This window comes from Thunnus thynnus, chromosome 19, assembly GCF_963924715.1.
Source record: "Thunnus thynnus chromosome 19, fThuThy2.1, whole genome shotgun sequence".
Classification (NCBI taxonomy): domain Eukaryota; kingdom Metazoa; phylum Chordata; class Actinopteri; order Scombriformes; family Scombridae; genus Thunnus; species Thunnus thynnus.
The window spans coordinates 19,903,452-19,931,447 of record NC_089535.1 but is presented as its reverse complement, the minus strand read 5'-3'; the positions used below and the strand labels follow the sequence as shown (position 1 = coordinate 19,931,447).

Sequence of the window (27,996 nt, the reverse complement as noted above, 5' to 3'; positions counted from 1 at the left end):
CCTATTTGTCTCACAGTAACATTACATTTTTTATGGCCAGCAGTTTACTCTCAATTCACATCCATCAATTTTATACAATCCATCAGATTACTATAGCTTCCTAAAAAAGAAGAAGTGTCAAATATGTAACATTTAAACTTTGGAACATTTTGTTTTATACAGCCAGCAGGGAGGGGCAGAGCATTACAGTGAGTGATGAAGATCAGAGCAGCAACATGGGATGCCTGAAGAGAGTAAAGCTTGATGCAGGACTGAAGCAGAAGCTGCAGGACATTCACCAACCGTTCCTTAGATGAATATCATCCTTTCAGTCTCCTCGGCCAGTAAAGACAGTCCAGTCTTGTCCCGTCAGTCCAGTCCACATCAACCAAAAATGTAATAATAAACCATGATGACAATTCTACTGGCCTTGTATTACATTACAGATGTGTAATATGGGGTTAACTTTTAACATTAATACTGAGAAAAAGAAGAGAGGAATCACAGCCAGGTCTGCTCAGGTAACAAGAACATTAATAAAATATAAATGTTTATGATTTCTGTGAATGTTCAAACTTTTGTCCATCTCTACATTTCTTACAAAGACTGTAGCAGAGTGCACATGAACAGCAGAGGGTCTGCTGTCAAGGCTGGAGGTGTCTTCATCTTCTGCACTGTACAGAGGCTGCTTTTGTAAATACAATCACAGGTAAATTAATTGTAGATCAGTTTGAGCTCAAGGTAAGTTTATGTGACCACTGAAATACAAATGATAACTAACTTTCCTCCTTCGTTCAGTATGATTATTATTGTCACTTCAAAATTAACTTTGCTGAAGTTCAGATAATTATTGTTCTTCACGCTGAACAGACACTTCATTGCTGTCTGTTCTTTGACTGTCTAGTAAGTTTTGTATTTTGTTTGGTTTAATAATTGAGCCAGAAAGAGGAGTGCCACCTTACCTTTGCATGTATAACTGTGCTCTTGCAGTTTGCTTGCTTGTGAATTAGCAGATCACTCAGCTGCACCCAGCCACTGCAAAACTGTTCATGAGCTTCTAGGAATTTGTAACTTTTAAATTATTTAATGATTTAACCAACTTTCTAGCTATACAAAACAAAAGGTCAGCACACAACTACCATAGCACCATAGCAGGCACAGGCAGGTAACAGAGCGCGTTCCTCCCATGATGGCGCCCAACATGCAACATGGTGTGACGTACCTTCACATTCGCTATTGCTACTTTTACTTAGGTTAAATATCTCAATACTTCTACCACTGATTAAAGGTGAACTCCATTGATTTTCCACCTCAGTGTGTGGAGAGTGTATCAACGCCGGCTGCAAGTGTCTGCTGACACAGCTGACAGCATCATCAAAGCCGCCTGCATCCTGACAAACTACCCCCGTGGTACAGATGGGAACCACAGCGCTGATGTTTAGGATGAAGGTGCTGATGATGTGGACGGCAGCGTGTTGGGTTGCCATTAGGAGTATTTGGGGGAATAGAGAATCAGCTGAGGCACTCTGGGTGTGGGATGTGTTCCACCGGTATTTCACCTCTCCAGCTGGCCAAGTCCCATGGCAATATGACCATATGCACTGTAGTCTCCCTTAACTGCTCCACTGTGTAGATTTCTCCTTCAATCCTTTATGAAGTTATGAACTAAACTTGTAAATATTGATTTAGCTACAGTCTTTAATGTTTAAGTTGTACATGTATATAATTTGTAATAAATTATTCAAGATTAAATTGAACTCTTAGTGCTTCAAATAAATACAATATATATACCCAATGTCTTGTTCATGATATTGATTAAATATCTAGGGTTCAGTATGGAAAATGTAAGCTCAGCTGGCAAAAATTATAAAAGGAGTTACCTCAAACTGCACAGGTAAATAATATGCATCGTCAAATACAATATAAGGCACTTTAAGGCACCTGTTCCTTACATTGTATTTGAAGATGCATATTGTTAAACAACATTAAGGCTAATGCTTTCTTCTTTGTTTGTTAAAGTGTTTATTTAAAACCTAGTTTCTAAGTTGCCTTTCAACTGCAAAAATGACATGTTGCTAAAGTAAATGTAGTGATTCTATTTTCTCAAATATATGGTTGTGCTCATAAGTTTACATATCCTGGCAGAATTTGAGAAATATTGGCTATTTTTTTGAAAATATGACTGATTATGCTTAAAACTTTCCGTTTATTTAGGGATAGTGGACAGGTGAAGCCATTTATTTTCACATAATTGTGTGTGCCCTTTTTAAATCATAATGATAACTGAAATCATCCAAATGGCCCTGATCAAAAGTTTCCACACCTGTGACTTGTTTGATTGTAATTAGCGTCTGTATATAAACAGTCAATGAGTTTCTTAGCTCTTGAGAGACCCCTGCACATTCATCCAGGGCTGCTCTGACTTTACTGGATACCAAGCCATGGGGAAAGCAAAAGAACTGCCAAAGGACCTGCGAGAAAACATAGTTGAACTTTACAAATCAGGAAAAGGATATAAAAAGATATCCTAAGATTTGAAAATGCCAATCAGTAGTGTTCCAGCTCTGATAAGGAAGAGGAAAATTAGGGGTTCTTTTTTTAACCCTGTTGGACAGAGGGAAAGCATTTTCCACAATTAAGGTTTACCTGGCTGCTATTTCAGTTCGCCACATAGGCTCGGGTGGAAAACCAGCTAGCCAACATCCTTTGGTGTGCTGTTTTATGAATGGAGTGCGCCGTAAACTCCCAGTTTCTAGGCCCCTGTTACCAATATGGGATTTGTCAGTTGTGTTAGATGCTCTCTCGTAACATCTGTTTGAACCTTTGGAGGGAATGGGATTAAAGTTTCTCTCACTCAAAACTGCATTACTCTTAGCTCTGACTATGGCTAAGTGAGTGAGTGACTTACAGGCACTGTAAACGGATCCAGCCTGTACGCAGTTTGCTCCTGGGTTCTCTATAGTATGTTTACGGCCTAACCCGGCTTTTGTACCTAAGGTGGTGGAGTCTGTGTTTAGGTGCCCCACAGTGGAGCTTGGGGCTTTTCACCCTCCACCGTTTGCAACAGCGGAGGAATGCAGGATGAATACTTTTTGCCCGGTGCGAGTGTTATGTGGACAGGACAGCAAGTTTCAGGAGACACAACCAGCTGTTTGTGTCTTGGGCTACATCCCACAAGGGAAAACCACTGTCCCGCCAGAGGCTGTCCCACTGGATTGTGGAGGGTATAGAGCTGGCTTACAGGTGTAAAGGCAGGCAGCCACCCATAGGATAAAAGGCACACTTCACCAGGGGCATGACTATGAAATCCCCGCTCTTCCTTTTGGTTTCCTTAGCAGTAGACTGTGGAGTTGCAGTTGCAGTCGTCTCTCCTTCACTCTCCTCTGCTTCCTCCTGCTCTGGATGGTCTAGATTGCTGTATACCCTGTCCAAAAATATCTGATAAGTCATCCCATGTCAAATTAATGGACCCCCTCTACACCAATGTCACCCTTATGGGGTGTTATGTGCTATAGTAAAATGATGAAATAGTTTTATTTGTTAACTTGTTATCCACTCAATTGTCATCCTTTTCCCTTGACTGTAGACCACAGCTTTATAAACATGGAAAACCTAAGACTATAGCTACCTCCTAAAAGCTGTTGACATCTCAAGGAAAGACATGGCATCCATGTATTTCCACCTCTTCTTTTGTCTCTTTCTCCTCTCTTTTCTTCCTGACATATGTGTCCCTGAGGTTCTTCCAGAGTTTCTTAGCATCTGCAACTAAAATCATAAACAGCATGTTAAATATGATATTAAAACATATCATGTCAGCATTTAAACACAAAGTAGCAAGTCAAATAATACCTGAAATATGACACTGGAGCACTCATATAAAGCTTGTGTGTGCTCTAATATGTAGGCCAACATGGCTGCAAGATAAAGATAATCCATCACATCCTCCACTCCGCAACCCACCACCGTGAACAGTCACCTGCTTCAGACTAGTGTGTTACAGTAAGGAACAAACTCATGCCAGACCAGCTCCAAGACAGAAGAAATGTCATGATCTTTGTCAAAAGAAAAGGCAAAACATTTATCTTTAAGTCCAGTTGTAGCATACCCTTTCAGACAAGTTCAGATGAATTCGTTATTTAGGTTTGTTTGTTAGTTAGGTTTGATATCTTGCAGACTGAGAAGTGTCTACTTTGTCACGGAGGGCAGATATGTCTGTTTAGAGGAACACACAGTTGTGTCTGTGGATTTCAGTCTGTAAAGGTACTGACAATACATTCAAGTATAGTGGAACTGTGTGCTAATTGTAATGAATTATTATTTTATATTATTTAACCATCAAGCAGATACCATCATCATCTCCCTGACAGGCTGTTCCAGCTGTTCCTGCTGCTGCTATGCCCCTATACTTTTTATGAAGGCATTTACTGTGTCATAATTGGAAAACCAAAGCCGTTCCAAGGTACCTATTCTTTATACAGCCTGCTGCACAATCCACCCTTTAAAACTGTATACAGTCAATCACAAATGTAACTAAATCAGCAGTCAGTGGTAGTGTCCCTGCAGCCGGCTGGCCCACATGATACTGTTTTAATGTTAAAAGCTGTCTGTCATGGCTCTTGGTTCAACCCCCAAGCTGTGATTGGACAGTTGATTGCTTTTCAGTTTGGCATGGAGGTCTATGTCAATACACTGAGATGCAATACACTTCTTCACTGTTTTTGTGCTGTGATTTGATTTTAATGCAGCATTGAAAATTCATGTCACAATGAAAAACTATTCATTCAGATGTTAAAGACAAAAAGCTAAAAATTCTCTTTAAACATGTTTTACATTTAATTCTGACACAGCAAATGGGTATATATAAAAGTAATTCTGTACACACCACAATATGTTTTGTATTTTTTTGTTCGATTTTTTTTAATATAGGCATTTTAAATCCTCCTAATGTTTTCTATTATTGGCTGAACCAATGAACCCGAACCAACTAATAAAAGCCAAACTAAAAATCTAAGGGTCAATTAAGTAGGCGATAAAGCCATGATAGTGATAGCATATAGCTGTTGTAGTGCAGTATCAGAAGTAGCAGCAGTAGTAATACTGCAGTGGTAATTACAAAGAGCAGACGAGCAGTAACGCATAAGTAACAGGTAATCCTGAATTACTGACAGCACCTGAACGCATCAGTCTCCGGTGCAGCTGGGTACTTTCGGTTACCTCAGAGAAAACCGTGACAACAATGAGATAGCAGTAATTTGATACACAGGTCGCCTCTGCAAAGCCAATCGTGTTAAAAGGGATTAACAGGCGATGACAGCTGGATTTACTGTGAAGCTGAACCGAGTCTTAATTGCGTTTAGTTGCCGCTGTTTGAGCAAGGAGCCGTGTCACCATACGCTAATTTTGGGCGAAAAATTGAGTCTCTGACCTCAATGTCTAAACTACCGGGAAATGCAGGTGTGTCGCTGCTTGGGGACAAATCGCTGGAATTCTACCAGGACCCGGTGAGCTTCTGCCGGCAGAGGATCGAGAAACACCGGAGCAGAGTGTTTCAGAGCCGCCTGCTCAACAGACCGACCGCATTCATCTGCTCCGTGCAGGGCATGAGAGAGCTGCTGTGTGGTACGTTGTCTTTTGCGCAGCTGTGTGTATGTGGGTGCGTGCGTGTGCGCGTGCAACGCCACAGGTGAGCACCTGCATATTATTTCAGATGAAAACAGGGGTTAAAGTTTTCAGGTACCGTGTCTGCTTTCAGGCATAGAGCAGTTTTAAATTCATATTATATTTCATTCAATGCATTGTACAATTTTTCAGAAATATGGGAAAATTTAGTAGTTTTTTTTTTTTTACTTTATTGGATGTTATGCCACCTTTTTAATTTATTGGGAGATTAGTGTATCTGTAGTTTGTAGTGAGTTATAGTGACCTTTCTCGTTCGTCAACATAGTGAATCAGATTTTGTTTCAAGGCCAAAGAGCAAAGGGTTTTTTTTCTCTCCATATGGAGTGAAATTCACCCCGAGATTAGTCTGATCGGTCATGAGAGAGACTCGTGATGCTGCAGGAGAGGGGGAAGGGGATGAAGCCTAACTGAAATTTTTTATCGTTTTATCTTATTATACTTCAAAATAATGCACTATTATCAAATACAACATAACATAGAACTAATAACTACGAAATGTAATAAATATAACCCAAATTAAATCTTTTCCTAATTATAATGTCAACACAAGTAATAAATGTTTTTAAGAGAGGCTACAGAAGAACCATAGAAAAAAAATATGTTAACTGGCAAAACTTAAAAGAGGATGTAGGAGTTTTAAAGGGAAAATAGGGGATCAATGAGGTGACGCATGTGAGGAAATTTTTAAAAAGTTGCTATAAACTTGATATAAAGTGCTCTTAGAGTACAATGTAACTTATGATAAGTTCTTATAAGCTAATACAGAATCTGACTTCTGGTACCAAAACTGCAAAAATACATATGAGGCATATAAACATGTTCTATCCTTTTTTTCACTTGACAAAAAAGGATAAACTCCTCAGTGCGTTGTCAACTTTTCCTAAATACAATATAGTCTAAAACCTATTTAGAAACATCTCCAGGTTAATTCATTTTATATTATAATATTAGTGAACAGGAAAATGTCATGTTTAAGGTTAAGATCTGCATATATAACAAATAAATATTAAGATTAAATAATTACACATACACCAGATATTGTCACAAAACATAATAAACTAGTGGAGATGATGAAACATTGAGAAATATATGCTCCTAAACCAGTCTACAGTCCACTTACATACACTGCAAATATTTTCAACCTGAGTTAATATTTGTTTTGTCTGTGTCACTTTGAAGTAAAGTTTAACCCTTCTGTGGATTTGATAAGAGGATAAGAGATGTTATTGAATCCTGCTTTTGTCTTTTTTCGTTGGAACTGGATAACTGTCACACTTCTGGGGAAGCATCCTCAATATCCAGCTACTTTCTGTTAGCCTCCTTTCTTTTAAGCACACACGCACAAACACACACACACACACACCTGCAGGCAGAATCAAACCCATATTTTGATATTGTCTGTTTGATTGTATAATGAGTGTGTGAACAGTATGTGTATATATATATATTTGTGTGTGCATGTAATAATATGTGTTGTCTTTCAGAGAAGTCCAACTTGTTTCTGAAAGATCCGACTGATTTGATGACCAACATGTACGGTGATACTGTTGTAACCACTAATGGTAAACATATGCAAGTGCACACACACACACACACACACACACACACACACACATTGTAACTGTTAAAATGTGTTTAATTCAGCTCTGCAAATATAAATATATGTGTGTTTCAGGTGAGGAGGCATGTCTTCTCCGTCTGTCTCTCACCAACCTGTTTACAGGAAGTTGTTTACAATCATCAAGTGAATATATCACCAGGTAGGGAAAGTAAAATTATTACAATCATATTTTGAAGGCAAGCGTTGCAAGCATGTCTGGTCATCATGTCTGGGTGGCACCAGACATGATGACCAGACATGCTTGCAACAACATTGACGACACAACTGCAAAGCCTTTTATTGCTGCAACAGTTTGTAATGTGTCCATGCATGTCAAAGGTTTCTCAAGCAAGAATCTGGACAGTAATATGGTCATTTGGGTGCTGTAATAACAAGTGACTGTTACTAGTGTAATTGTCATTATATTATGTACAAAATATATTAAAATGTGCTGCCAGGACACAATTTTAAACAATACTTCTTTGGCAGTTACTGTGAAATGAGAAGCTGATAAGTAATTGCCTGGAAAATGCAAATATAAATAGTTTTTGTAGGGCAGCATCTTGTTGGAGATTTACGTGTGTGTGTGTGTGTGTTTCTCTACCTCTTTTTATCTACAGTGTATGTGAGCGATGTCTGAAGGACCTCTCTCTCAGGTAACATTCAACACAAACCTCCAGTTAATTTATATTTTACATTTATTCATCCAACAGATGCTTTTGTTCAAAGCGATATACAAATCAGAATTACAAATTGTTTCACAGGAGGTAAAACTCAAACTTTTGGATTAACAGAAAAAGTAGTGATATAACTTGACATGAAAACAAGGTTGGAGACATGGAGAGGGTGTGTTTCACTGTTTGTGTGTGTGTGCACAATTTTTTTTGTTTTTGTATATTTGCAAATGGGGAGATGAAACAATGACATATGGCTTCCATATAACCTTTGCTGGCTAGTTTACCCTGCTTACGACTAATATTTAGCATCAGTAAATGATAAATTATTACACAGCAGGTGAACATTCATAGTTGTTGACCTTAGAAACAGGCACTCATGTATTTTTTTTTAATTTCAGCAATATTCAATTCAAGTCACTTCATATTTTCATGACTGACTCAACTAATCAATGCGTGACCTATGTGCTTGTGTGTGTGTGTATAGTGGCCAGCCAGAGTGTGTGTACACTGTGTTTAAGCGGCTGGGGACGGAGTTGGTGTTGGGCCTTTTTCTGAATGTACGAGCGGAAGAGCAGCCTGAGCTTTTCCAGGAAATCACACAACTTTGCACCCAGCACTGGCATGGTAGGAACACACGGATTTTTAGCACACACACACACACACACACACACACACACATGCAAACAACTTGTGCCTATTTTTTACAAATACACAAGCAAGTATGGGCATGTGTGTGGGTGTGTGTGTGTCTTTGTACAGGGCCTTTCTTTCCTATGCAGCCGTAGTATTGTAATCTTTCCTTTTTCTGCCTACATGTTTCGTCAGTTTCATTGTTTGGCAATACAGAGTTACGAAATCTTCCACTTCCTCTTTCATTTCAGTGTAATAAATATTTCTTTATGTGTGTCACCTAAACACCTCCTGCAGGTCTGATCTCTGCTCCGGTGAATGTGAAGGTTCCACTGTGGTCGTCAGGTTTCTCCACCGCTCTGGAGGCCAGAGACAAACTGATGGAAATCATCAAAGACAAACTTAAAAATGACACACAGGGGTAAGGCTTGATGTGTCTCTCAGTTTGTCTGCATCTGTCTTGCTCTGTCTCATACACACAGTGCCACACACACACACACACACACACACACATAGGAAAAAAACAGAAGTAACTGCACCATTGCTTCTCCTTTTCCCCTCTCAGTCTTCATTGTTACGTCTTTCTCTGGTATGCAGACACACATTCAGTTTTCATTTTGCCATTATTTTCAAAGACTTTCCTAGAAGAAGTAGCCAGCAGGAACACATCAGGGTTTTCTCAAGCATGACAAAAACACCACAACATTGCTCAATTGCTCTTGCTTATTGAAGTACCATTGTAGCTCTCTTCCTTTGTGCCGTAAAGTGAAGGCTGGTAAAGGCTGCTGATCTCTGGTGATGCCGATTTGTTTATAATAACCAAACTATTAATTAGCAAACGATCTGTTGAACGTAGCATCTTAATCTCACTGTTGCTGTCTCACTAGTTTTGTCGGCTCTCTCGGGTCTTTGCCACTGCCCGACTCCAGTGCTGCCTCTCAGCATCTCCTGCTGTTCATCTCAGCCCTGATCCCCAAAGCTCTGGCATCTCTGCTCACCTCGTTCACACTGGCACTCAGTGGAAACGAACAGGTACACGAACGCAGACAAAACTGTGCATGTCAACGAGACAAAATGACAACAAGAGGGGGCTGAAAATACACAGAGATCCTGTAAATGGTAAAATGTTGCCAAATTTTGGGTGTTTCAGTGTTCCTCTCGGGTTGTGAGAAGTTGAGAAGCTAGAGTACCTAAAGGAAAAATCAAGTCATGCCCTTCAATAAAAATATACTATATCCATTATTATGTCTCAACTCTTTGCATTCTCCTCTTACATTTAATGTCCTGATAAACAGAGATGAAAATCTGTGTAAATACAGTACCACATGAAGTTTTCTTTTCTTACTGAGTAAAAGAAATAGGCCCATGTGATAACCATGACCATATGTGATAACTTGTTTACATGTCTAGCTCTTTCTGCCTCAAATAGAATGGTCAAACAAAAATTCTCTCTGTCTCCGTGTTCAGGAGGAGACCCGTCGGCGAGCTTTGACGGACGCTGGTTACCTGCACGGAGTGCTGCTGGAAGTTCAGAGACTCTGGCCTCCTTTCATTGGTGGACGCAGAATAGCTGATCAGGTAGGACTGCTCACGTGGCATCCTGCTGATCTTCCTGCTGCACTGACTATTGCAAGAATTAAGATTTATTTTTCATCTTTGGTTCTGAATTTGAGAGATCCAGTCTAAAGCAACACAGATTTGGTCATGATGACTGATTTTGAAGATCATTTGAAGCCTCCACTGGTCTGTAGAAAATAGAGACACTTTCGTCTGCTGACCACTGTCAGCAAATGTTACCATGAAGTGTGGGGGAGTCAAGGATTCAGATTTTGCTCTCTTTAGTGATTCTGGATTTTTATGGTGATTTTTGCTACTTGAATCTGGACAAATATGAATCTTATCTTGTAGTTTGAACGGTTAGCCAAATCTGATCTGCAAAAGACATTAAATGTGTGATGCTGAGTGCAGGATTTGAAAAAAAGTGTTAAATATTTAAGTGTTTCTAGCACATGAAAAACACTGACATTTTATGCTTCACATATTTGACACGTAGTAGATTCAGTTCTCTAGAACATCTTAACAATCAGTGCAAATGTTGAATTTATTATATACCAATCCCTGGATTATTAACATAAGAGCAAGATAATAGCAAATTGAGGTAAGTATGACCCATTTTATATTGCCATATGTTAACTATTACAACATCCTGTCTGTTACTTAGCTGAGGATTTAGTTTATTTTATTTGGATGTTTGAACTACTTACTGTAAATACTTACTGTAAATATGGTCACTCTTAATAAACTGTAACTACAAAGAATTTTAACCAGGTGTTAACGTTTGTAGGGCAACATACAATAATTAGTGTGCAGACCTGCAGACAACTGCTGTTGTATGGAACGCCTCTCATTTGTAAATATTGTGAGCGATATATTTTTGAAAGACTTGTGATGGTTAATATCGTACTTTTAATTATTGTGGTCTTCATAAAGTGAGACAGGCCTTTGCGTTGTGTGTTGCACTCCTTTCCTCTAGATGGCGACATATATAGATGAAAGCCTCTTCCACTGTCAGGAGCTCTTTCTAGTGTGTACTCAACATTATCAAGAGTTGCAAGGGCTGGACAAAATAACAGGAACACTTTTTTATCATTATCATTGTGTGTCAACTCTATAAACATTTGTATTTGTTTTGTTATTCTACTCAACATGAGACGTGACACATCACAAAAGGCCAGACAGTACCAGGCCTCACTTCTTTGGTATTTACTGCAGGGCTATTTTATTTTATTAGAAAGTGTTTTTGGTATTTTCTACACCTCTTATTTATTATAGATTGTCACATGTAACCTATATTGTTGCGTTAATCTCTACGCTGTGCATAAACACACAGTAAGCATCTTACTTTAAGTCCTGTATACCTTACAACATGGATTTCTATCATTAAAATAATTACTTTTCTATGTGAGGATTTTACATCAGCACCACTAGAATCCAACCTTTACATGACGTCCCGTCTCGTCTATTGGTCAGCTGCTTACTTTACGGACGGGTTTTTCCACGGTGGCTCCTCCTCCACCCGCACCGGCTGTCACTGATCTTTGTGACCTCATCAAGCAGGCTTACGCAACAACCCAATCAGAGGCATTGATCCGTCTCTGTGATTGATTGGCTCAGCTCCCCCCGGAAGGAAGGGAGCTGGGGAGGGGGGAGGGGGAGGGGGGTCGGTGTTTGGGCGGTAGGGGTGATGTGTGCTGGTGACGCTGTGAAGCCGAGTGGAAAGTCATTTGTCACTTCTAGGAAATGCACCAGTACACTTTGATTCCTGGCGGCCTCTGTGGGACACAGGTTCATGACGTGTGGAGATTTAGAGAATTGTAGAGAAGAAAGATATTGGAACCCGTAGAATAAAAGTCTTTTTAAAGCCATAAAGTTTATTAAGGTCATGATTTATAACAAACAAAAATATAAGATGTATGTGTTATTATTGGGGATGGAAAGAGTAGTAGATTATCTACAGTGACTAAAGTAGACATGAGATTATTTGTGTTGAAAAGTACTCAAGCAAAAGTTTAAAAAGTAGCTGTTAATGATTACTTACAGGTGATTAATTACATATTGTATTGCCATTGTAAATGTCACCACAGTGATGTTATATTAAATCAAATGCGGGTATATACTGGTATACATAGTTAATAATTAACCCCTCCGTAACACTTCAAAGTTCATGCAAAAAAAAAGAAAAAAAAGTTAGATTTGTGAGTGAGTGATCTAACAAGAAATCAACACAGTCAGAAATAGTGATAGTCCTTCCCCTGCCAATACCTTTGGATAACCTTGAACGCACCAACAATAAATAGAAAAGCAGCAGGGGAGGGCTGAGTCTGAAGTGAAAAGAGTTGATGAGATGTTTATGTGTGCAGGTAGTTGTGTAAGAGCGAGAGAGATTATTAGTATTCACTATGAGGTGGAAAAAGTAGACGCTCCATCAGGTGGAACTAAGATATGCAGTAGTTTTTACAACTTGAATGTGTTTGAGGGTGTGTGTGTGTGTGTGTGTATGTGTGTCTGAGAGCATGGGAGCGAGTGAGCTCAGCAAGGGCAGAGACATCTCTCAGCGGGAACAAGGAGAAAGAAAGAGATTTGTAAAAGATTTTCCACTCCAGCAGAGAGAGGCAGAGAGAAAAATGAGAAAGAGGGTAGAAGAAAAAGAAACAGCGATTATGTTCTCTGGCAGTCCATTAGTGCAGCTACTAATGGATGTAGTGAAAAGGTGAATTAAAAGGGCAACAATTGGGTAAGTGGTCTTTTTGCCCCAAGGTGGCTCTTTTCACCGGAGTGAAAAACCAGCTCAGGAAATTTTGTTGAGAATGGAAATACAATTTTCATCTGAGCCAAACATCAGTGTTAAAAAGTCTCCCATTCATTTTGGTTTAATGGGGTATTAATAGCAGGCTCTTTCACTGCCGGTTCACTCTCTGTGTAGGTGCTGTGTAGTGTTACTTAAAAATCTGCTTTAAAATCCTGAACCTCCAGATCAACAGTTTTTTTTATTCTTGATACAAATGTGTTATTGGCAAGTTCAGCCCAATGAGCAGTATGTTCATCCAATCAGGTGCAGGAGATGTTTGCATAGTTAAATTGATGTTTCTGAGAAAGATACAACCTAATTTCTAACATTTAGGTTTTTATGTAACTTTAGTGATATTTTAATGTGTGAAAAGTTATAGATTTTCAATTTTAACATCTGCAGTAACTGAATTTTACTGTATACTGTGTTTTGCAAGCCTTTTAGATTCAGTCAAATGAATACCTCAAAGCCCCAAAAATAATATTAAGGACACCCGTAACTGCATGAAAAACAGAGAGTTGACAACAGAAGAATTAATAGAGATCATTACAAAAATGATATTGACCATCAGGGCTAATGGCTGTTACTTTCTTGTCATGTACAGTTCTGAACTATTGAGAGGAAATACAGATAAAGATAACTTAATGTCAGTGAATTTAAATAAATATTATAATGTGATGTTCCCGTTCTGCGTGTGTGTGTGTGTGTAGGACTCCACCCTCGCAGGGTTTCATGTCCCAAAGGGTCATGGTGCGATGTATATCAGCCACTCCGTCCACCGTGACCCGGACGTGTTCCAGCAACCGGACAGCTTCCTGCCGGAGAGATGGAGTGGAAGGTGAGGTTCTTATATTTGTTTTAAAAACGTTCTGTGTAGAGGTTTTGGATTTAGGGTTATATTATATAAAATAAAATGAACATAAAGCAGGAAATGCACAAGTTGTCAACAAAAGGTGAGGTTTAAGACTACTGGAACAAAACACATAAAAATGGGAGTCATTCTAAAGCACTGAGCAAAGTATAGAATAAAATGCAAAAAAGCTCAGTTTAGCAAACGACTTAGAAAAATAGTGAAGGTGTACTTACATATATATGTACAGTATATGCATGTTCTTTATCTCTGTGTTCATGTACTCATGCAAAGGCTTTGAGGAAGGCTTTTGCATATAAACACCATTTCTAACAGTGAATAAACCCTCTGACCCAGACAGAAAAAAACATGAATCCAGGCTCTGTGTGTGGGTTAACATTTTTTCAACCTGTGGTCAGTATGTCTTAAATGGGGAAATGGGGGGTTTCACAATAAAGGACTGTATTGGACTCAGTCACTATGTACAGGGGTTTTTATTTGTCTGGTCATTCAGTGGAGACACAACTTTTCAAAAACTTTGCAGCAAAACAATCAAGTTTTTGTATCAGTCCTTCAAAATAAACAAGCAATGGCTTCTTTCTAAAGCCGCCATTTTGCATAGATAATCAACACTCACACAGAGGGAAATTCATCAGACAAAGAGGCAGACAGATACATTTTTGCACCCAAAGGAGCAGAAAATGGACTAGAATGCATTTCAAGAAATGATGATTTCTGAGCAAGTGATTAAACTCTCACTTCTTAAAACTTGGAAAAAACTTTTGCTTTCTTACTCTCGACTTTGCTGTCTTCACCCACACATCAAACCCACAGCTGAATGGAGGACATTCATAAAATAGGGAATCATGAACTAAAGAAGAAGGAAAATCACAACATAGCTTAAAATGAATAGAAAAAATTGCTGTGACATTAGATTGAGTATCTAATTGTGTTTTTTTTTCTCATTTACTGTCTCTGGAAATTGAACCTGTGACATTTTTTATGAGTAGCTTGTCCTTTAAAGTTGACAGAGAAACATCTGCAGTATCTGTTCACACACCGTACCTGCCACTGGCATCACACACTGACACACACACATGCACACAAACACAAGGGCCATTAGGAGTAAGAGGAAGGAAGTTCTCAGTGCTGTGACACATATAGGATTGAGGAAATGTGTCACAGAAAGCCATTTTCATAAAAAACAAAGAAAAATCCAGCATTTCTATCTAGCATCTATTACAGGGCGAAGGGTTAGTTTAAAAGCACTACATAATGTTTAAAAAGAAGTGGAATTAAGCCTGAGAGGAGAGAACAGAGAAAAAGCATAAACAAATGGATGATGGATATATAATATTAATTCATACTGATGCTTATGGACGGATGGCAAGCCAGGTAATGGACAGATTTCTGTAAGATGGATCATTTCTGTAGGAGTTGGTGAGGAAATGAGGAAGAAAGGAAATTACTAGACCTTGCCAAATAGTTTTGGTTATAACAGTTTCCTCTAAAAGCCTTTCCTAATAGCCACTGTGCTGTTTCTTCATTTCTTATTACAAGCATAAGAATAAGTTTTTTCTCCGTAGCATTGTATTTAATAATTCAGCAAGTGTTCAGCTGTCCTGATGTTTAAATTTAGCTCACTTAAAACGGAAGTGTTTATCAAGATTTGCACATCACTAACTCACCACATAAACTAGTTCCTACATAGAGATTAGTTGTTGCTAAATATTTTCACACTCTAACTGCCAGGTCTAACAGTTACCTAGCTAACTGGACCAAGTGGCCAAGCTAGCATTAGTATGCTAATATGGAATGAGTGTAATGGAATAGGGTTGACAATTCTGACCAGATGTTTGATCAAAAAGCTGATTAATAATGATGTAAATAGACTTCAAGAAAAAAAGCACAGTCTCAAATCACAAAACAATACGCTAATATGCTAACGACTGAACAACATTGGTCATGTTAGCGAATTCAGATAATTACCAACCATTCTCAGCTGCATGAATACTACTGACTCTGAAACACACATTTATCCATGTATGCACTTATGAATAAAACAAAGTCATATGTACATTTGTAAGTTGGTTTAGTATGCAGTTTGGCCCCATAAAACAGTGGCTTCCTGTTTACATTTTTCATTGGATAGCGCTACAGATGTTTCCCACCAATTTACACCACATTTAAGTCTTTTAAAGGCACCACGTGATTTAGTAAGTCAGTAATTTGAAAGCTAGTCAGCACAGTAGCTAGTTACTATGAACTTAGGAACGATGAACTTACTAACAAATCTATGGATGGATGTAGCTACAAATGACTGGTGCAATCCAATCCATTTCTCCTGTTGTGATGGATAAAACTGACCTCAAACAAACCTATAAAAATGAATGATGATTTAAAAACAACTTTGTTTCCCTCTTTGGTGACTGTGCATGCTGAAATGTTCTGATATATGATTCTGATACAAAAATAACAGACTAAGCAAAGACACTCTTTTGCCAATCAGAATATATATATTATATAGTAGTAGATAGATTATCATCACATATCATCATTTATTCATTCATTCATTTTGTCATATTAATGCTTCTGTACACAGCATAATAATCCAGTATGTCTGGGGTCTAGACTGCAGCTTGCTTTATGATTCTGTATTGGAAAATGCTGGTAAGCACCGAGCATACATACGCCTACATCGTTACCATAGGAACCAATGCAGATAGATTAACAACGCCTGAGCACCCAAATTTGACCCAATCACTTTCAGTGCAGACAGACTGCTATAAATATCAGATGTGAGGAAAACAAATGGGATTTTCCTCCCTCCTGAACACAACTAGAGATACACAAAGAAATCCCCCACTTGCATCCCTCCCTCGCTCTCTGTCTGCTACCTGCTGTCGACAAAATGAAACCTGATCTGATTCCTTCACTAATTCACCCTCTCAGTCAACCGTTATTCTATTCATTCATTTCCTCCATTCACCTATTTATTCTCATTCATACTCGTTCATTCAGGGAGCAGAGCAGAGGGGGGAAAAAATCTATGAATGTATATATGTAGGTAGCTGCTGCCATGGAAACTGGTCACCTGACACTGTCTTTACCAATAGGGATTCCCCTATTTTGTGTGTGTGTGTGTGTGTGCACGGGGTGGGGGAGAAGCTGTTTTCTCTCCCATGATGCCCTGTGGAATGGGATGGGATACAGAAAAATGAGTCAGAGAAGATCCTATCCTGATTTTTTTTCTTTTGTGTGTGCGCGTGGCTCAGAACAAAAGAGGGTGATTCCTCTGAAAAGAAATGTCGTCTTTTAGTTTAGGGTTTCCCTTTATCAGTTAAATATAACCGCCATTATCAAACCATTTTCAGTAGAACTGTGACAGTATCAGTTTAAGCAATTTAACAGGAAAAGCAGTTTTTCAAGGTTAAGACGTACTTAATTTTTACTCACAGACACTCAGTGCCTTAAGTATATTTTGTCTGGGTGTGAGAATTTATTATTTTAGTTTTCTATTTTGTTGTAATTTCCTTTTTTTGCTGCAGCATAGGTGTTCACCAGGTGATTTAGAGTTCAAACAAATAAATTACACTTAAAAAATAGCAGTTCACAAATATATTTTTGATGATCTTTTCATGCCGAAAACAATCTTTACTTGGTAATGGATGACATTTAGAATTTACTGAAGTGTGCGTAAAGGCAACAGAGCCCTCAGCTGAAGAAAAAAAAAAAAATCTATGAATGAATAGATAGGTAGCTGCTGCCATGGTAACTGGCCACCTCACACCCGTTTTTACCAATGGGGATTCCCTGTGCGGTTTGTGTGTGTGTGTGTGTGTGTGTGTGTGTGTGTATGGGGGGGGCGGGTTGTGTGTACACCCTGCTCTGCGGTACGGGATGGGGTTAAGGAATGAGTCAGAGGAGATTTTATTTTAGACACTATGATGTAAAATCTAGCAAACGTGTCATAAAAATATACAAAAAACATCATAGAAAATGTTGAACGCATAGACGTACATACTTTATATTCAGGCCATAACTCAGCTAAGACATCTAGACTTAAAGCATATGACGATTCTTAAAGTCTGATGATATTCCTTTTTTTTTCTTATTGTCCATCAATCCCATCAAAGGCTAAAACCAAAATGATGTTACTAACAAGTGTTGTCATCGCAACCAAACCTGGAAATAGCTTATCCTTCTGTGCCATAGACCTCCATTGTTTTTCAAAAGCTATTAAAAAACACATCAACAGTTCTGGCATGCTCCTTTGTTCCAGTGAACACAGTCGATCCCACATAAACTGTTCTGCTGCCATAAATACTCACAACCACGCCAGATGAAAGTAGTACCCAACAAAAACACAATTCACTTCTATTTGAGTAACATTTGCTTAAACCCACAGTCTCCAGCTGTTTTAGGAAGTTATTTAGCCTTTTAAAAAATGAACACGTATTATTCTTGCTTTAAAGATTTATTTGTTTAGTAGGAACTAACAGAATGTTACAGACAGGCTGAGGATGTCGGAGGGTATTGAGAGATGTTGATTTTAGTTGTTTTAAGTTGCTAATGGGTCATACATGTATTTGGTTTATCGTGTATTAACCAGTTAATAATTAGGTGACAAAAGTTCATGTTTTTATATTCTGACAGTGTTATATGTCCACACTAGTAATGTGTTTCAAGTCTCACTCAAACTAGTGAATTTTCCTCATGATTGAAAAGTTAGCCATCTGTCTATCTGTCTACGTATTCTTCCAATCTTCCATTTATCTTCCGGTCTATTTCTCTCTCCTCCTACCTGCTTCTGTCTCCACTTGTCCATCTGTCAGCCGTCCTGGGGGACTATTTTCCTGTCTGCCTTGATAGTTTCGCTGCTCCTTCTCTTGCCACCTGCCTGTTTAATTTAATGACTGCAGTCCTGTTACATAACAAGCCCACCTACAATAACTACAGCACAACCACATCATCGTTTGTGTGCGTTTCTGTGCGATGGTTGCCTATATCGTCCGCTGTGTGTGTCCCGGTATATATCATCAGCTTGTTTGTGTGTGTGTGTGTGTGTGTGTGTGTGTGCTTTTCCAGTTGGAAGCAAATAGTAGAGCTGGCAAGTTAACATCCTATCAGCCGTACGCCCACACAGACTCTGCTGGCTGTAGATAAATGAATCGGAAACGGAAACGCTACCAAACACAGATAAAAATCCAAGCTACTGTGGCGGGTTGTGTCGCTAGTCTTAGATAAATCTGAGAGCAGGGATTTTCCCCCTGTTCTACAGAAAAAAAAAATGACATACATCTGTTTTCATTTGAAGTGGAAATTATTAGCCAGTCTTAAGCATGTGTATTTTAAATTGGCTCAGTCTGCTCTCTGTTTCAAGAAATCACCACTGTATGTTTTCTCAGAAATCACACAAGTCAACAACTCCCTAAAGATAACTTAAACATAAATTCAGTGTTGATAATAGGTTTGTAATACTTATTTATTACTTATATATTACAGGTCTTTTATTTCCTAATAATTCACTTGAAGCTTCCAGAAAATAAATATGTAATTAAGTACCAATTCCAGAGAACATAGAGTTATTTTACTTAGTTTAATCAGTTTTGTTGAGTTTATAATTGATTCCCAATTGAATTTTGTTGAAAGAACGGCTCCATTTAAACCCTTGTAAATATTTATTCATAATTAATATATTAATGACAACTTTATTCTTCATATATGCTGAATTGTATGTTTGGCTGTAGTTTTTTTTTTCAACTGACACTGACTAACCAGCTGTTCATGAAGAATTTCACTTCAGATTCTCTGTGGTCTCAGATTGAATTCCCATTTCATTTCACTTCATTCATTCAGCCTGGCATAGTGTTTATGTTAGTCTATTTCTTAGCAGTGGTGTTGGGGTTATTTTGTTTTGTTTTGCTCTAACCAGTCAGTAGAGAGTGACGTCATTTTCAGTTGATACGGAAGCTGCATTTACGAGAAGCAGTTAAATTGAATTGTTTTTCACATTATTCAGAGGAAATATGGAAATATGTTGATTTAAGATTTATTATTTATGTCAAGTCAACTTACAACAACTTGAACAGCTGCGTTAATTTCATCCGATTGTCCGCATGTATTAATGCATTTCATTAATGTAGAAAGATGACATCTCCATTCTTTTTTTTTTAAATTTATTTTTATAAGCTTTTCTTTTAAAGAACACATATAAACAAAAGTGGTACATATGTGATAACCAGACATAAAACACAAAAAAGTAAAATAAACACAAGGGGAGGCTCCATAAACAACTATATATATATACATATATACATATATATGTATACACACTCACACATACATACATTCACACCCACACATGTGTGTATCAATTCTGCACTTGGAGGGGAAAAAAATACAGAAAAAGAAGATTGTTTTAAATGAGAAGATATGCCCTCAAAGTAAGTATATTTGTATATTAGGCCTACTGTTATATAAAATTCGGCCTTATAGTTGATACATAGGTAAACCATTTTGACCAGTTTTCATCAAAGACATCAATTTGAGTTCTTAGTTTAGATATCCCTGTTCCTAATCCCGTCTACACTCTCATTGGTCAAATGTTTCTCCACTGGAAAAAAAAAAAAATCGGGGTGATGTAAGAGCATCCACATTCAGCAAGTTACTCATATAAGCTCAGCCTGTCTCTGATTCACTTCTCATCCACTCAACATACTTGTTAAAGCCTTATGCTGGACTGCTCTGTGTCTCAGTATTACAGGACTGCATTGTACGCTACACGTCTTACTGTTTCAAGATGGGTCTAATAGTACATTACATTAAACCATTAGACAGATGCAGCAGAGAACACTAATATTCTCACTCTGTCTCTAACTGTCACACACACAAATCTACTCACACACACACTAGACTCAGACTACACACACCACTAATGCTTCCTGTTTCCCTTTAATCAGAGCTCAGGTTTCAGGAAGACAGGATGCATTAGTGGTGAGAGGGGGGAGATGGTCTGCATCAGCAGGTTGTTGACAAACCTGCCGGCTGGAAGCAACCATCATCTGTTTATTTAAAAGTATATTTTTAGAGAAGTTCCATTGAAAAGTTATTGCAGTTATGGTAGAGAGAGTCAGACCGTCAACATGAGTCAAATTGTGACATAGATTAATACATGCCCATGTTCTGTTGTCATGCAACTTCAGACTTGTGCACTCCTTTCCAGAATCCTGGTGATTTTCTCTTGATTCCCAAAAGAGCTCACCTTGACCTCTGAGGTCAGGGTGAGATGGAACCAGCAAGGAACCTGGTTGTTCCTCAAAAATGCCTTATAAGTAGTTTGAACTCTTTGGCTAGATCATAATAAGATATAGTTGTATTAAACAAGTATGTTCACATGTATCTATAGTTCAGTGAGTTGTCACTGAAGTTCAGGATAAAACACAAAATTATTTTAAGAAAAGCCAGTGAGTAGACATCAAGTCAAGATTATTTTGTGAAACTGTAGACATGTTGCTTATAAAACCTTTCAAAGAATAAATTTAGGGTATAGGTCTTTTTTAGCCATACTAGCGGTGTGGTTCTAGTCAGTCAGTCATGTCAGTTGCAGACCCGCCAACCCTGGATGAATTTTTTGAGTACGGCTTCGGCGACCTAGATGCGTCAGCTGCATATCACTGCTGTTGGCACAATGAATTACTGTACATCATTTGCATACATGCAGCAGTCAAACAGACAAAAATGTGAGGGATGCACTGATATGAAAATTCTTGATACCAATAACAAATTGTTTACAAAAATATCTGTAGATGCCAACACTGTTAGTTAATCATTTATGCCTATGTTTGTCCATTTGTCTTTCACCTGCCTAAACATAGCTTACCAAGGAACACAATTTCACTTAGGCTACACACTAACCTACCACTACTGCTGCATTTATATAGTTTCTATTGTTTCCGCCTCCACAACTATCAAACTTTTAGCCAATTTGATTTATTTTTTTGATATATTCAGCTAATTTGAAAAAATGACAATGTAGCTGTAAAACCCCAACCAACCTAAACAGACTATTTTGTGGCTATGGTGAAATAAATTTTTTAGAGCTGGTTAATACAACTGTTCTCATTATAGGTAGACTATTACTAAATGGTATGATGAACTTATAACAATACAGACTGAATATGAACATGTCGAAACTGATAATAGGACTAGTGTAAATCATGCAAGAAATGAAGAGACATACAATAGACCTAGATAATATTAAATTATAGTTAGATTATTAACATATTTAAACAAAGCTAAGCTGATCTGATCTGCATTAATGTCTAAAGAATGTATGTATTGTATGAACAAGGTTTACTTGTATGATCAGTGACTACGGGTCTTATCATTGGTTGAGAGACATGATGTCTGTTCATCATCTGACTGTCACATGACCTCACATCTGATAATCATCCTGTGGATAACAACGTCTTCTTTGACGGTTTTGTTAGACGCACAAAACAGTAGTATGAAGTATGAAGTGGTCATTATTCTGCTGAGTGACCAACTATGAATGGAATTCAAATTTGACTTGAGTGCTGTTGTTTGTAGAAAATCATTTAAAAATGGCAAGCGGCAAATAGATATCTAGTAAAGTTTGAGGTTTTGGGGGGTTTTTTTTCACCAAAGTTTTGTGTTTTTTTAACTTTCAAAGCTTTTTCAGTATATTGATTTCTGTAACTCTGAGCATTTGCATCTCTCTTAACACACATTTAGTATTATTGTGTAACCATGCAATTATGTTTTTGCATGTGCAGGAATGCAGGCCAGGAGCACTTCCTTTGTTCCTTAGGCAGTGGGCCCAGGAGCTGCATCGGACTTAAACTTACAGACGTCTTCGTCAAGGTGACTGCTTTTATTCACTCACATCAATGAAACACATAAGTTCACACAAACAAGCTCTTTCATTATTTCCATTTCTTAGGCTGTCCATAACATTTTCTTTACTGTATGAGTAAAGGAGGTGAAAGGATGACTGAAGGAAGTCCTCTTTGACTTTAACCTCCTTTTTGACTTTGTGTTGTATTTCAGTGTTCTTTTAGGCAGAGAGACAGACACAAAGGAGAAGTTAAAATGCTGAAATGTTGACACATTTGTGTTGACCAGCCTCAACTTCTGGGTTCACTTAGAGGACCTAAAAGATAACAATTGCACTGGTGTGCGTTTTGGATTATGTCTGAGTGAATGTGTTTACTAATGGGAGAGGAACCTACAACCTGAGAGGACACTGGTAGAGAAGTGAAAATTGGGACCTACAACATGACAAAGGAACAACAATACTGTACTGTCAAGAACTGACATAATTTGACATATAAACAAAGAACAAAGTTAGTGTAATTAATTCAAAGTTTTGAAGCTTAACACCCACTTAATGGAACAAGAGAGGAACCAACAGTGACAGAGAGGGAGGTGAACCATCCCCCAACCATTCAGTAAATAGAGCACTGCTCATGGGAATGATGAAATGCTTGGCTGTGTGTGTGTGTGTGTGTGTGTGTGTGTGTGTGTGTGTGTGTGTGTGTGTGTGTGTGTGTGTGTGTGTGTGTGTGTGTGTTCATCAGTGATATCAGACGGAGAGCCTGAGATCCCAGGTACAGACTGTCCTGTTTAAACCACCTGCCAGTCCCAAGGGCAGCACTCACCATAGCCACCAGGACATACTGTATATGCTCATGAGACACATAGACACCCACACACACACACACACACACACACACACGCACATAGATAGCCCATGGAGAGCTCCAGAACAAGACAGGTGTGTTACAGGTGTGACAACAGCAAGGAGAGAGATTTGCTTCCCATGTGGGGGTGTTTCCTCTGGAAACAGGTGTGTGTTTGTGTGTGTGTGTGCGTGTGTGTGTGTGTGTATATGTGTGTCTTGACTCTGGGGAGTGAGAGGGTGACACCAACTTCAAAACAACAACTTTATCATGTTACAACCAATAAAGTGACATCTTTTAACTTAGTTTATTGTTTGCTAAGCCCCGCCACCCTTAGCTACTGTTGCTACGCTTATCTGTCAAGCTGTTCTGTTCTCGTAAGGCACAGATGCAGTTTACAATGATAACAGCCCTCAGATTTCAGATTTTTACCATTAAAACTCTATATTTTAAGACATTTTTAAGAACATATGTGTTGGATGTCATAATATTCACCTAACTGATTCAACCATGATGCCTTTTCAGCAGCCAAACACATGAAATGTACAAAAGAAGATATATCTATGTTGTATTTTGAACCACAGTCTTGTATTCATGACTTCATTCATCGCCAGATCAACTGCTTTTCACTTCTCAATGAATATGGCAACAACGGCCAGACGAGAGAGCAGAAGGAAGGAAGCAGATTGCACTAGTCAGCCAATGAGAGGCTTATCTCAGCAGTCCACATCAGTTGAGCCAGACTGTTAACTAACACACGTAGAGTATGTTATTTAACCTACGCTGGTAGATAATAGTCATTAAGACATCATCTACGTTCTTCCTTGTGCAAAAACAGCAACACATGCGTACAGACATAATATGGATTGGGGTGTTACTGCAAGTTATCCAAAATGCAACAGCTAGGGATGACTCAGTCCTACACACGCACACAGACGCACATACACACACGTACACACACATACACACACAGACGCACACATACACCCATGAGTCATTGTAAATGTTGGGCCTGATTAAATGGAGCCCAGGTGAAATGTTCGCAGCAGCTTAATGATCTGCTCTCTTCTCATTCAGCTCTCCTCATTGTTCAGCAGGACAATCATATCTCTTTTAAAATTATTGGATTACGTATTCTAGATAACCAGAGGCTGCTTGTTTTTTATTGCTTAAGAAAGTCGCATGAATGGGATAATGTGGGCAGGGCATTGCTCTATACTCTCTGAATGGATAATGAATAGTCATCTTCTTGCGGATTACACTGTAGAAATGAGAGAAGAATGTGGTGGATTTGATTCTCAGGCCAGCAGCATCCACCACACCACTACCATATTCATTTAAATATGTATTAATACTGCCTCATAACTAATAACAACCAGAGATGAGGAAGAAAAGTAATGTAAACATCTCAGGGAAACTGTCATGTAAATTTATCACAAAATCAAAGCGACAAGGGTTTGTGCTATTTAGGTTAAAATGAGAATATCTAACTTTTGAAAGAAGGAATTACATATTGTTCCTCTTCTTCCTGTTACAAAACGAAAACTGAAATTCGTAAGAAATGCATCACACCCTTACTCAATTCAATATCCTACATTTTGCTGACCTAGCCTTACGTGGTCTGTTATGACCAGTAGATTATGGTAACTAACGTTGGCAAATATTTGATAAATATTGCTTCATATTATTCATTCATTTCCACTTGTAACCACAGACGCCATTGTTGAGCAAAAGTTACATTGTCTCACTATAAATACAATTTAACAATACTTGTCAGCTGGTGAGCACTATGATATATGGCCCTCCAAAGTAGCATGAGACAGTAACAGAGCACCAAATAATCCGTGCCCATACATTAAGTGCCTTTGATATTAATACATTAATAAACACATAAAAACACAGCAAAAGTATTAATACTGTATCTCAAAGGGAACTGTCTGGAAAGTCAAAATTAAAGGAGCAGTACGTTTTATTGCTCCTTATCGGTTATTATAACATTTCACTCTCAACAGTAATTGCTTAGATGTAGGAATGCAGCACCAACGGTAAAAATACGTCCAAAACGGCAAAAGCGCACACGTAATTTCACTAATAATCCCTCATTGCACAATAGCACAGTTACGGCAAGCATGTTGAGTCAGTATTGAACCAGTAAGTCCATAAGCCGATAGATGTTTACAGTGGACAGTTTGGGTTGTAATTTTACCGTTGACTTTGGTTTTTCACCTTTTTGCTATGTTTTCACTGTATTTTGTTTTTATTCCAGTATTAAAATAATATCTTGTTATCTAATTTCCATTTTTTTAAGTAGTTGATCCTGTATTTTAGATAGGTGCTTTATAGAGGGTTCATTATTATTTTTCAGCATTGAGCAGCATATACAATGACTGACCCAACACTGCTTGTGATCATGCACAAGAAATACCAACAGGTTTGTTTTGCACCAATGATGCACTCGTTGAACCTCATCTCTTAATGTAACCTGCTCTGTTATGGCTAAAAGACCATTTGCTTGTTAAAAGTATGTCTGATTGGCTCTAAGCAGGCTGACCACTTGCACATGCCACCACACACGCACACACACACACACATGCACACACCCAGGAGGGCGTGAGCAGAGTGAAAAGTAGACCGCAGGGATCTAGGTCAGAGATGTGACTCATCGCCTCCTTGCTTCATCCCTACCCCTCGCTCCCTCCCCCACCCTCATCATCCTTACCCCATTCCCTCACTTCTTTCCTCCCTTCCTCCTTCTTCGTTCATTCATCCCACTCCTCCCCCTCCATCAGAATAATCTTCATTCATAAAGTGGAAGGAGGCGGGGCAACTGCGTGTTACTGGAGGATGCGATAGGTCGGTTCCGTGGCTGAGTATCAGCCAATGGGGAGAGCTGGCTATGATATCACCAGCCATGGAGCTCTTAGTGCACTAAGTATGTAGAACAGATTAGAAAATAAGGTTTTCCCTGTCTTGTGGTGCCATAGTTCAGCCTTTACACAAAGCAGACTGAAGATGGAATGAGTGTAATTGTGACATTTTGGTGAAAAATGACAATTGTATATGGTGAGAGAAGTCTTTGTCTAGTCTTTGCCAGATGGTCAAATGAGCACTGATATAAAGAAAGTTTAAAAAAAAAAGTGGTAAGCTTCAGATGATTCAGTTAAAAATTAATTAACTTTTAGAGTGTTTGTCTAAAAGTAGGAGTTGTGTTTGATGAGTCATTACCGCAGCCAACCAAGTCTGAAGAACCTAATGTTCCCTTTCAGCTTGGCTGCTAGAAGGAGTTGCGTTGCTATTTCCAAACCTATAAAATAACATGCAAACAAACAAAAAGTGTTACGGAGGCTGTATCTTTGCAAGTCGGAGGCTTATTCAGCGTCGGTGGAGGCTGTAGCTCTGCCAAGTAACATTTTATTTTTGCTTAGGAAATCGCCACCTCAGCCCCCGCTGCTCTTAACTCTAAATATCATCTGTCAGGCAGAAATGAAGTTCTGTTTATGTCTGATACTGAAGTTACAACACATCCAGAAAACAGTTTTTTTTTCTTGTGTTTTGCTGCCAGGAGGCGTGCGTGTACCTGTTAAAGCACTACGACTGGTGTTTGGAGCCTCCATCGCAGGACCTTGAGTACAAATGGCTGCCTGTGTCTCGCCCCGCCATCCCCCCCACCATCTCCTTCACCCAACTGGATCCGACCAGATCTGACAGTAGCAGCTCTAGATAGGAAAGCACAGTACATTTAGTGATGTACAACATTTTCTTATAAAACCATACGAGCACTAGAAACTAAGGATGGGAAGAATCACCGACTCGCATCGGTGCACCAACATAAATGTTCACGATGCAATTGCCCTGATTAAAAAAGTTTGCACCTGATACAATTTGGTAATTAACTCACGATGCATTGTTTCTAATATCTTTGCATCAGTAAAATCCGATTTATATATATAGATATATATAATCACTAGTACAGTGTAGAGGCCTCATGCTTTTATTATTTAGAAATGTGACCAATAATTTAACATTTAGATTGATTCTTCATCTCTAAACTGTTTCTCAAGCAGACTGGCATGCCACAGCTCTGGATTTAATGTTCCACACGATGGAGTAAATGGCTCATTACACTATTTTGACAGTAATTGTTTGGGTCATATGCATGTAAACAGGAGACAGAGAACACAACACTATGATGGACTTGTGAAAAGGCCTGTTTGTGAAAGGTCCAAGTGTTTTTTTTAAAGGTCAAAAAGAAACAGCAGAAATGAGACGTGTACTGAGTTGCAGTACTAGAGAAACAAATATGTGAAGTAAAAATGGCACTTTTTTTAGTTAATTTATGATTTGCTATATGCTTAATAAATAAAATAAACTCTCTGTACCATATTGAATTGCATATAGCATCATTCTTTGCATGGAATCGCATCGTATCGTGTTGAATCTCATTGTCAGTGTCTTCATATGTATCTTTAATGTATCAGATCGTTGGCAGTGCATTGAGATGCGTATTGCATCGGCCTCAGTGATGGAGA

The 27,996-nt window shown here is 38.5% G+C and overlaps 1 protein-coding gene across 1 annotated transcript; it reads left to right on the top strand.

The window, feature by feature from the left end:
* Positions 1 to 5,147: 5,147 nt before the first annotated feature.
* LOC137171065 (uncharacterized) lies at positions 5,148 to 27,850 on the top strand. The gene is made up of 11 exons (XM_067574799.1): positions 5,148 to 5,598; positions 7,143 to 7,220; positions 7,334 to 7,418; positions 7,879 to 7,914; positions 8,420 to 8,559; positions 8,863 to 8,986; positions 9,453 to 9,597; positions 10,033 to 10,143; positions 13,624 to 13,751; positions 22,562 to 22,649; positions 27,030 to 27,850. The coding sequence occupies exons 1-11, from the start codon at positions 5,409 to 5,411 to the stop codon at positions 27,189 to 27,191; spliced, it is 1,287 nt and encodes a 428-aa protein (XP_067430900.1). The 5' UTR covers positions 5,148 to 5,408; the 3' UTR covers positions 27,192 to 27,850.
* The last annotated feature ends 146 nt before the right edge of the window (positions 27,851 to 27,996 follow it).